General features: G+C 30.9%; 1 protein-coding gene across 1 annotated transcript in view; it reads left to right on the top strand.

Annotated features, from left to right (window-relative positions):
• Nucleotides 1-12,126, top strand: part of ACADSB (acyl-CoA dehydrogenase short/branched chain) — a 44,749-nt gene that overhangs the window by 6,339 nt on the left and 26,284 nt on the right. Inside the window, exons 2-4 of the mRNA XM_003759162.4 lie at nt 1,620-1,776; nt 3,347-3,447; nt 11,725-11,931. Of these exons, the coding sequence (XP_003759210.1) occupies nt 1,620-1,776; nt 3,347-3,447; nt 11,725-11,931 (465 nt within the window). The remainder of the gene's footprint in view (nt 1-1,619; nt 1,777-3,346; nt 3,448-11,724; nt 11,932-12,126) is intronic.

Genomic DNA, 12,126 nt, shown 5'->3' on the forward strand with positions numbered 1-12,126 from the left:
GAGAAAAGGAGGGAAAAAAGTAAAAAAGTGCACAGCAGAAAATAAAAGAAAACTTATTAGGAAGCAAAGATGGAGAATTGTGAATACAATGTCTTCTGTTATATATGCTTTCTTGAAATGAAAATTTATTGTTGCATATTTTTAATCCTCATATTCTGCTGGTGCATATAGCAAGGTTTTTTTTTTCTTTTTCTATTTTGTTTTTCACATTTTCCTATGTTCTTTACATATTTCCTTATTTTGTATTTATTACTTAAGTTTTATATATACACACATGCATATATGTATGTCTGTTATATAGATATCAATCTGCAATTGTTTTCCACTACGCACTTGAATAGCTCCTGAAGGCATCATTTTATTGTCTTATCCAAGGTCATGCTGGTATTTAAGTTCAGAATTGAAATTTGAACTCAAATTATTTTACATCAAACTCATTGTATTTTTTCTATTTCAGAAGAATAAAATCATTAGTAGGACATCATATTATGCAAGAAAGCAGGGAAATAATTTTTTTTATTTTTTTCTAAATTATAGATGTTTATTGACAGAACACATGCATGGGTAATTTTTCAACATTGTCCCTTGCACTTACTTCTGTTCCAACTTTTCCCTTCCCTCTCTCCACCGCCTCCCCTAGATGGCAGGCAGTCTCATAGATGTTAAAAATGTCAGAAGTATATCGTAGATACAATATATGTGTGTAGAACAGAACAGTTCTCTTGTTGCACAAGAACAATTGGATTTAGAAGGTAAAAATAACCTGGGAGAAAAAAAACAAAAATGCAAGTAGTCCACATTCATTTCTCAGTATTCCTTCTCTGGGTGTAACTGATTCTGTTCATCATTGATCAATTGGAACTGAATTGGATCTTCTCTTTATCAAAGATTACCACTTTCATCAGAATACATCCTCATACAGTATTGTTGTTGAAGTGTATAATTAATGATTACCTGGTTCTGCTCATTTCGCTCAGCATCAGTTCATGTAAGTCTCTCCAAGCCTTTCTGTATTCATCCTGCTGGTCATTTCTTACGGAACAATAATATTCCATAACATTCATATACCACAATTTATCCAACCATTCTCCAATTGATGGACATCCATTCAATTTCCAGTTTCTAGCCATTATAAAAAGGGCTGCCACAAACATTTTGGCATATACAGGTCCCTTTCACTTCTTTAATATTTCTTTGGGATATAAGCAGAAAAATATTTTAAAATAATATTTTATTTTGAAAGGACAAAATTTTGAAACGTATTTCCTGAAAAACTCACTTATTTTAGAAAATTTTATTTTCCAGTGATTAAATATCCCATCATCATTTTTAGATTCTGGAGTAGAAAGCAAAAGATGGACAGAAAAAGTTTAATGTTTTTCAGCTTTTAGTTAAAATAGTAGTTTGAGTAAAAATTAAAAAGTGATTCTAGTTTGCATTTCTCTTTAAAAGATTATAACAAAAAATCTGTATTTTAGCTCCTATTTACTGTATTGAGAAATAGATTAGTCAAGGAGGGGAAAACGTATTCCCTAAGGAAATACATAGTTGAATTGCTTTGATAAACTCTTTAAGAATTCTTGTTTGTTTGTTTTTTTTTTCTATGGGGGTGCAATCAGCTAAGAAGAAAATTCCTGACATGCCCATCCTATTGGAGAACTTCTCGTTTCTTAAAATCTTCCCAATCAGAAGCTTTATATAACATACCAAATAATGGGGTAATATTTGCTCCACTTCAAACATTTACAGAAGAGGAAATGATGATTAAAAACATGGGTAAATATTTATTTTTAAACTTTTTATTACATAAGTTAATTTTATAATTCAACTTTGTACAGTATTACTATTATTATATTAATTATTATTAACATATAATACAATATATTAATAATATAATATTAATAAAATAATATTATAATAATATTAATATTATATTAATTCAGGTGTTGTGATGGATTGATGAGCTCTTGAAGTGAATGAATTGATGAAACTTAGCAGCTAAGATATGAAGGGAAAGTAAAAGTTAAGACCTGCAGGTGATTCCTAGTTACAAGCTGGGGAGGTGACTGGAAGAATCTTCAACAGAAAGATATTAGGAAAAAGGATGATTTTGGAGGAAATAATAAATTCTTTTAAGTTTATGTTTAATTTGAAATGCCTGTGGGACATGTAGGTAGAAATGTCCAGTAAATAATTGGTGATGTAAGACTGTAGCTTAAGAGAGAAAACCAGATATATAGATTTGGGAATCATCTACATAGAAGTGATAGCTGAACTCCTATGGGAAATGACGAGAGTGACCACTGAGGGAGAGACGTAGAAAGGGGCCAGGACAGAGTCCTAGGATACACCCGAATATAAGTCATGGGACATGGATGATGATCCTACAAAAGAAACCAAGAGGGTTTGATCTGACGGGCTGCAGAGTAGTGTCATGAGAACAACAGAAAGAATAGAATTTGCATGAGGAACTGGCCAGCAGTACAAAATAGTTTCCCTTTAAATGTTTTTGGGGAAACCCTTTCTGGTGCTTGAACATGGGACATAAGAAAGAAGCAGCAGTGCCCAAGAGCTGTTCGTGAGTAGGATCATCCCAGAGTTCCTTTAGTAACCCACAGGGAAGGAAAGGGAGAAGAACCTGGTAAGACTTTTTTAGTCAGGGTAATTAAATATGGGTCAACACATCAAAGGGCTGAGCCAGTAGACTGATGAGAGATTTAAATGTCTGTTCTGACTATAGTCCTCTTCTCCATTTGAAAGTTTGCCTTCGTGATAAGATCAACACCTGCTATAACCATCTAGAGGTGATAAAATTGCATTTCTCAGTGTGAGGACTCAGATAACAGCAAATGCACAAATTTATTGACCATGCAGTGGGAGGAAAATATCCATAAAACAAAAAACAGGGAATTGTTAAGGACCATGCCTAGGTGAAGGGCCGGTCAATTCTCTAACAGCCTCCACAGCTATGGATCATAACATCTGAAAGAGTTGCAAAGCAGCCTTTATGGACACAGGTGTTGCTTGTGGCCTGGGAATGAGATAAATTGGAGGCAAAGGGAAGAGGAGGGAGGTCAGACAACTAAACAGCCTCTCAGTGGAGAGAGCAGAGAACAACTGCCTTTCAGTGTCCTTTGTATCATTATCATCCCCTCACATGAAGAGATCCATTATACAGGTTTGAGTTAGACCTCCAGCAGCCACTAGCAGATGGTTCCCATATCACATCTCTCCCACTAGTATTTGATTCATCTAGATAATGCATTATAATCTTATATTTTTTTATATTGATAAGAAAGTCTCTCAAGAGATAAGAGTAGATTTTCTTTTTTTTTCCTCCTTACAGTTAAAAAATTTGCAGAGAAACAAATTGCTCCTTTTGTGGCAGTAATGGATGAAAATTCACAAATGGAAAAATCAGTAATAGAAGGATTATTTCAACAAGGGGTATGTGCGCACACACACACACACACACACACACACACATCCCACCTGTGAATATGTATATCTTGCATATTTTCTGCTTCAAAGCTAAATTCATTCCATTGTGAAAATACATTTATATTTTTAAAATTGGGAAACTTAACAATTGTCTACTTAACATTACATTCCTTAGCTAAAATTATTTTCATTCTCCTTAAGGCCAAGATCCTTCCTTATATTTCATTATCAACAAAAACTTTAAAAATCAGAATCATCTTGTGAGTAGAAATACTTCTGCACTATAAATATGTAATGGAAAGAGAACGGTTATAATTTCTTTAGGTAATTTCTAGGGAAATTTTTAGACATTGGTGATTCTCTTATTACCCTAATAAAATAGTATACAGACAGTTCTCACTTTTTGTAAATTCATATTACATAAATTCAACTCTGTGTAAAAGAATTCTGAAATAAATCTGCATTCCAAAAAAAAAAATCTGTTAATTTTATCATACTGGGCTTTCTTTCTCTCTATTTCTACTCCTGCTTCCTTGGCTTGTTGCTCCACAGCCTCTTCCATTCCCCCAGGAAAAACCCTAAAATAAAAACTCCTTTAAATGAAAGTAGATTGTACATGAGAGACAGAGACTATCTGGGGACTTGACTCTCTCTGCCCACCTCTCCCACGTGTCTGTCTTCCATCTGTCAGTACTTGGTGACTACTCATGACCCTACGTTTTCCCTATCCTCTCCTATCCATGTCTGGCCCCAAGGTGTCTGCTATCTTCTTGTGTTCAGCCTCTAAGTTGTAGCCAGGCCCCCATGTGAGAGGCCTGTTCCTGCTTGTTCCTCCTCCTATTTTTACATCTCTCTCACTGGCCTTTTTGTGCCCTTGAATGGTGTGCAGGCCGCCTCCTTCCTTTTATCCTCCCTCCCTTCCCTATATCTATTACGTAAAACTAGGACTCTGTTTATTCTTGTGTTTTTTACATAAGTCATTGATCAGTCTCATGAATCCATTCTTTGCTAGCACATGAGAACAGTCAAAGCTAGTAATGCCATAGAAATTTCTCAGTATAGAGCAGTGGAGTCATATCTAGAGGAGAACTATCATCCTAGTTGTTTTGGCAAGTTTTGCAGACCTTATGTTAGAAGAACTAGCAATGGTTTTGGAAGTAACATATAAAGATTTTGCTATTTCAATTTGTTACATCTATTATTTTGAGAAAATGGGGGGCAAACTTTTCATATCTGCCTTGGTCCTCAAATATTCAATAGGAAAGTTGTATTAAAATAAAGAATTCATTGTGTAGAACGATGGTTTTGCCATAAAATCAACATCCAAGTGGAATGTTACTTCATACTGACCTGCCATATCAATTTTTCTCTATAGTATATAAAATTATAATATAGTATTAATATAACCATTTCTATTATAATTGATCATAAATTAAATATAATAAATTAATATCAGTAAATTCCCAAGGGGAATTTCCCTTTATTCTTTTTTTTTTCCTTTGCTAAATAATTCCAGGATCAAATATAAAAAGTATGTGTCATATCTTCTATATATTAATTTACACACCACATAAGATTATTGGTAGATTTTGTTTTAACATTGTAGTCCTATCAGACTTTTTTTTTTTTTAACCTTAGCTGATGCATAATAAATTCTACTGCAGCCCTTTACTTAATTCTGAGATGTGCCTCTTGGGAGAAACATATTGTTGGATTTTTAATCCATTCTATCTGTTTCTGTTTTGTGGGTGACTACATTCCATTAACATTTAAAATTATAATTACTAGTTGTGTATTTCCCTCCATCCTATTTTTCCTCACTACTGTCCTTCTCGACAAATGATAATTTAGAAAATAGTTTGTTTCTACTTTTGTGTTGAGAATATTGAACAGCCTTACTCCAAAACCTAACAGCTCAAATACTCATATTTTTTGTCTAAATCATTATAATAACTTCACTTTTAGTTTTAAGTACTTGGAAATGCTGGGTTAATAATTACTTTTATCAATATTTTCACGTGTCCTGCAAGCTTTCCTTAGATATTTCAGTCTTCAGGAATTTATTGTGAATTTTTCTGAATCTATTGACACTTGACATAATTTTGCATTCATTTTTTATGTCCACTATGCCATATTAGATTATAAGTCCTTTGAGAAGTATGCTTCTTTTCTTTAAAAAAAAAAAAAAAGGAAAGAGAGAATATGCTTCTTTTTTTTTATCCCCAGTATCTCATTTCTTTAAGTGGTTCCTTTTACCCAGTAAGAATTCAATAAATGTTTCTTGGTGATATCTTTACCTACCTCAAACATATATTGTATATGAGTTAAGGTAACACAATCCAGTTATGATGTTGGCTGTAAGTTTCCATCTACCTTATATAAGGTTTTCTTATATAAAGACAGCATTATCTATACTTTTAAGAATGCTATCATACTTAGATATTTTGAAAATATGTAGATAGAAGAATTAGATTTGAGTTGAGTATAATGGGATATTTTAAAGAGATAAAATTGGTAGGGAGAGGTAAATAGAGCAATCATCTCATATAAGTGAGACATAACTGGAAGAACAGGTGGCAGTGGAAGACTGGTAGTGCTGGAAACTTGTTCTCATCTGAACTGGATTAAAGAGAGAATAATGTATCTCTAGAAGGATATAAAAGTCTTCTAAATTTATAAAAAGAATAGGAGGTTGAGGGGAAGGATATGGGAGAGATTTTTAGAGAGATATGTAGATCAAGAAGTGGGAAGGTGAAGGGAAGGTGAGAAGGACAGTAGTGAGGAAAAATAGGATGGAGGGAAATACACAACTAGTAATTATAATTTTAAATGTTAATGGAATATAGTCACCCATAAAACAGAAACAGATAGAATGGAGTAAAAATCCAACAATATGTTTCTACCAAGAGGGATATCACAGAATTAAAATAAAGGGCTGAAGTAGAATTTATTAAGCATCAGCTAAGGTTAAAAAAAAAAGGAAGGGTAGCAGTCATGATTTGGAACAAAACTAAAGCTAAAATAGACTTAATCAAAAAGAGAAAAGCAGGAAAACTACACTATAATAAAAGTTATCATAGATAATAAAGCAATATCAATAGTAAATATATATATATATATGCATCAAATGTTATAGCATCTACATTTTTAAAGAAAAAGTTAAAATGAATAATAAGTAGAAATAGACACTAGTTCTATAATAGACAGAATCTTCAACCTTTTCTTCTCGGAATTAAATGAATCTAACCAAAAAATAAACAAGAAGTTAAGGAGGTAACTAAAATCTTAGACAAGCTAGATATGATAGATATCTATAGAGAACTGAATGGAAATAGAAAGGATGAACCTTCTTTTGAGCAACACATGGTACCTTTACAAAAATTGACAATATGTAGGGCATAAAAACCAAAAGCAGAAATATTATATGCATCCTTTTCAGATGATAGTGCAATAAAAATTATATTCAATAAAGGATCACAGAAACACAGATTAACAACTAATTGGAAATGAAATAACCTAATCTTAAAGTATTATTGTGTTAAAGAGCAAATCATAGAAACAATTTTATTAAAAAAAGAATGACAATGAAATAACATATCAAAACCTATGGGTGCAGCAAAAGTAGTAATCAGAGGAATATTTACATCTCTAAATGCTTTTACAAGTAAATAGAGTAAAATTGAGAAAGAGAAGATCAGTGAATTGATTGTGCAATTTTTTAAAAATCTAGAAAAAAAGACAAATAAAAATCTTCAATTTAACACCATTAGAAATGTTAAAAATTAAAAATGAAATAGTGTAAGAAAACAATAAGTAAAACTAAAAGTTGGTTTTATAAAAAAAGCAATAAAATGGATAAACCATTGGTTAATATGATTAAAGAGGAGAGAAGAAAACAGTAGCTAGTATTAAAAATGAAAAAGGTGAATAACACCACTAATGAAGATGAAACCAAAGCTTTTATGAAGAATTATATTGCTCAATTTTATGCCAATAAATTTAACAGTTTAAGTTAGATGGGAAGATATTTACAAAAATACAAATTACCTAGGTTAATAGAAAAGGAAATAGAATATCTAAATAAGCCTGTTTTAGAAAAAACAGTTGATCAGGCCATAAATGAGTTGCCTAAGAAAACAGAATCAGGACCAAATGGATTTACAAATAAAGTCTGTTGAACATTTAAAGATCAACTAATTCCAATACTAAATAAATTATTTGGAATAATAGGCAAAGAAGGAAGCCTTTTATGAAACATAGTGATACCTAAACTAGGAATGGCAAAAACAGAGACCTATAGATTAATTTGATTAATGAATATGTATGCAAAAACCCTAAATAAAATGCTAATTGAGAGACTACAACAATATATTATAAAGATTATACATTGTAACCAAGTGGGATTTATGCTAGGAATGCAGGGGTGGTTTAATTTAAGGAAAACTATTAACATAATTGATTATATCAACATCAGAATAACAAATAATATATATCAATAGATGCAATAAATGCTTTTGATAAAATACAACACTTAGTCCTATTAAAAATACTTAAAAATACAGCTTATAAAAGGATTTTTCATTAAAAGTTACATAGAATATTTATCTTTAACAGAAAGCATTATTTGTAGTGAGGATAAGCTGAGAGTCTTCCTAGGAAAATCAGGAGTGAAAAAAGGATGCCATTATTCATTATTGTATTGGAAATGCTAGCAATAGCAGTAAAAGAAGAAAAAGAAATTGAAAGAATAAGAGTGGACAGTAAAACTAGTTTTTGCAGATAATAAAATGACATATTTAGAATGTTCTAAAGCTTCAATTAAAAAGTTAGTCGGAATAGTAATTTTAGCAGTATAACAGGATATGAAATAAACCCACATAAATCATCAGCCTGTCTTTCTTTCAAATATATATATATACATATATATATATATATATATATATATATATATCACCAAAAAAACCCTGCAAGAAAAGATAAACCCCATTTAAAATAACTGTACATTATATATAAAATACTTGGGAATATACCTACCTATACCATCATGAATGTAATTATAAAACACTTTTTATGCAAATAAAGTATAGGTTTAACTAAATGGAGAAGTATTAATCATTCATGAAGAAGCAGAACCAATACAATAAAAATGACAATGTTAACTAATCCTATTTATTCAATGCCATCCCAATTAAATTATTTAAAAAATCATTTTACTGAGTTAGGAAAAATAATGAAATTCATTTGGAAGAACAAAAGGAAAAAAGAATAGTGATGGAATTAATAAAAATATAAAGGAAGGAGATTTTGCAGTATCAAATCTTTACTACAAGGCAGTAATTATTAAAATATCTAATACTTGCTAAGAAAAAGAAAGGTAGCTCTGTGGAACAGAATAGACATAATACAAAAATGATTACAATAACATTGTTTTTGACAAGAATCTATTATTTGGTAAAAAAAAAAAAAATTGTTGGAAAAGTTTGAAAGCAATTTGGTATAAATTGGCCATAAACTAAAATTTTACATCATTCAGTATGATAAGGTCAAAATGGATACATGACTTAGTTACGAAGATACATATAGAAAAATTAAAAGAACACTGAACATATTGTCTTGTGGATAGGAGAATAATTTATGAATGGACAAGAGATAGAGAGCATAGTGAAATGTAAAATGGATAATTTCAGTTAATTAAATTAAAAAGGTTTTGTGCAAGTAAAACCAATGTAGCCAAGATTAAGAGAAAAACAACATTGGGAGAAAAATTTTATACAGTTTTTCAGATAAAGGCCTCAGTTTTTCAAATATACAAAGAACTATGTCAAATTTATAAGAATACAAATTATTCCCCATTTGATAAATGGTCAATGGATGTGAATAAACAGTTTTTTAATGAAGAAATCAAAACAATTTTTAGTCATATGAAAAAAATGCTCTAAATCACTATTGATTAGAGAAATACAAATTAAAACAACTTTGAGATGTCATCTCACACCAGTCAGATTGGTTAAAAGATAAAAAGGGGAAAATGACAAATGGTAAAGGGAATGGAAAAATTGATACATTGAGTGGAACTGTGAACTACTCCAACCATTTTGCAGAGCAGAGAGTCATTAAACTTCCTATATTCTTTGTCCCAGCAATATCACTTAGATCTGTTTCCCAAGGTGATTAGGGTAAAAGGCAAGGAACATTTATGTTCTAAGATCTATAGTAGCTGTCTTTGTGATGACAAAGACTGGATATTGTAAGGATGTCTGTAAATTGGATAATAACTGAGCAAATTATGGAATATGACTGTGGAATATTACTGTGCTATAAGATATGATGAAATGGTTTATTTTAGAAAAAACATGGAAAGATTTGCATGAAATAATGAAAAGTGAAATGAACAGAAACAGGAGAATGTATTCAAGAACAACAATATTATTCTAAGAACACCTTTGAGTGACTTAAGTCATTTTGAGTATCATAAATACTCAGATCAATTATGGAGAACCAGAAAAAGAACTGAAAAATAGAAGTCTGTATTGGATGGTACACACAAAGACACATAATTTTAAGGCAGGGTAGGAAAGAAGGAAGAAAAAATCAAAAATACACAGCAGAGAACAAAACAAAACTTAGAAGAAAACACAGAAAGCATAGTAGTTTTGAAAAAAGTACATCTTATTTATTACATTGTTTTTTTTCCAAAAATACTAAACAATGTGAAATGGAAATCCATAGTTTATATTCTTTCTCTTTTTATGTTGTGCTGTATACATGGAAATGGATTTTGTTTTGTCTTTTTGTGTTGAAATTCAAAATGAATAAAAATCATTACAGGGAGCTTCTCTTGTGGAAGATCCTACCACCAAGAAGAAAGATCCTTTCCTTCTGTAGATTAGTAAATAAGACCTAGGAGTTCTTTCAGGCACATAGAATGACTTGCTCAAAATTTCTTCCTGACTCTAAGCCTAACACTATCCACTGTACCACTGCAGCATATCATGTAAGTGATGGAAAAACAAGTGAATTGGAAATGAAATTTACTAACTTGATACTTTCAGTTTATGATTGTGCTGGTCTCTTTAAGGAATACTGAAATAACGAGGCAAATGTGAAACTTTTGCTTCCAAATAAATTTATTCAAGAAAGAATTTTTGTTTATTGTCATGCCCTGAAATTTTGATACTGATTATTTTCCTATAAAAGCAAAAGATACTGATTTATATGTGATTCATTTGTAGCTGTCATTATTCCAAAGTGACAACTGGAGCTTAATCAGAAATGACTTTTATTACGCTAATTACAATACTTTTTTCTACATGTCATACTTTAGTTCTTTTAAAACATTTTTGATATTTGTTTAACATCTAGCTTTGAAACCTGGTGGAGGGGGGGAAGGAAGAATAGTCTATTTATATAATAATAGTCTATTTAACTATTTATGCATTAAAATTGCTGGCCTACTAGGAAGAACAAAGATCATTATTCTTTGTCAGATTAGCTTCTGGAATAAATCACTTTTGTGAATCTAAAGACAGTGAAAAAAGAATTGTGTAAGTGCAATGAAAATTTCACTCAGTGCTAAGGAGTAGAGTATCCCAAACAGATAGCCTCTAAGTTGCTCCAAAATTGTTAGATTATCTGATGACTCTGATGATGATGAAGCATTTTAGTACATAACTCTGCATAGTATAGTACATCAGTTAACAAACAACCCAGACTCTGCAAAGTCATTCTCATTTTGATTTTCCATTTGCCATCTTAAAGGTTAGGAGAATCAAACTGTTAAAATGTGAATGGAGTTTGCAAAGATTGTTAATGTAAGCCGAGTACAAAGATGCAGATAATTCTCCCTTGAAAGATTTCCTCCATATAGTTTTAATTTTAGACAGTAAGGGAATGTGTTGATTAAAAAAATTGGGCATTTTTAGTGGAATTGAGAATGTTTCAACAGTGAGGTAATCCAGGTATATTAAAGATATTATTATGCTCTCTTATTTTCTTATGAATACATTTTCACTTCTTTTGTAGTTTTCTGAACTGAGCTAAGAAAGTATAATCAGAGTTGATTATGTCATTCTATCATCTTAAAAGAGATATATTTCTTTTGTACTTTTTGTTATGCAAAACATCATGGATTGAAAATGCCTCCCTGTATATAAGTAAGGATCTGGTAATGTCTAGAATTATACATATGTGAATATTTAAAATTTACTTCTAAAGCTTGTTCTTTTTGTAAGATATACCTTCACAGCATTACCTAATAATTTATTTTTCTTGTTTCTTCTCTAGTTGATGGGTATTGAAATTGAAACAAAGTATGGAGGGACAGGAGCTTCATTTTTTTCCTCTATCTTAGCAATAGAGGAATTAGCAAAGGTTGATGCATCTGTATCTGTTTTATGTGACATCCAGAATACATTAATCAACACCCTGATTAGAAAATGCGGGACAGAAGAACAAAAGGCAACCTACTTGACCAAGCTAGCTAAAGACACAGTGAGTGAAAAACAATTTTTCAAATTAATAACTTTTTCAAAAATTGAGAATATTTCTGTTTTTTCAAAATCAACATGTGCATTATATGTGAGACTTTTTAGAAAACTAAGCAACATGCCAACTTTTTTTAAACTGAGATATTTTCTTATGATTAAATAGTCTTAATTATGTTTTCTATATAAATATCATTTAAAG

This window comes from Sarcophilus harrisii, chromosome 2 (assembly GCF_902635505.1).
Source record: "Sarcophilus harrisii chromosome 2, mSarHar1.11, whole genome shotgun sequence".
In the NCBI taxonomy this organism is placed as follows: Eukaryota; Metazoa; Chordata; class Mammalia; order Dasyuromorphia; family Dasyuridae; genus Sarcophilus; species Sarcophilus harrisii.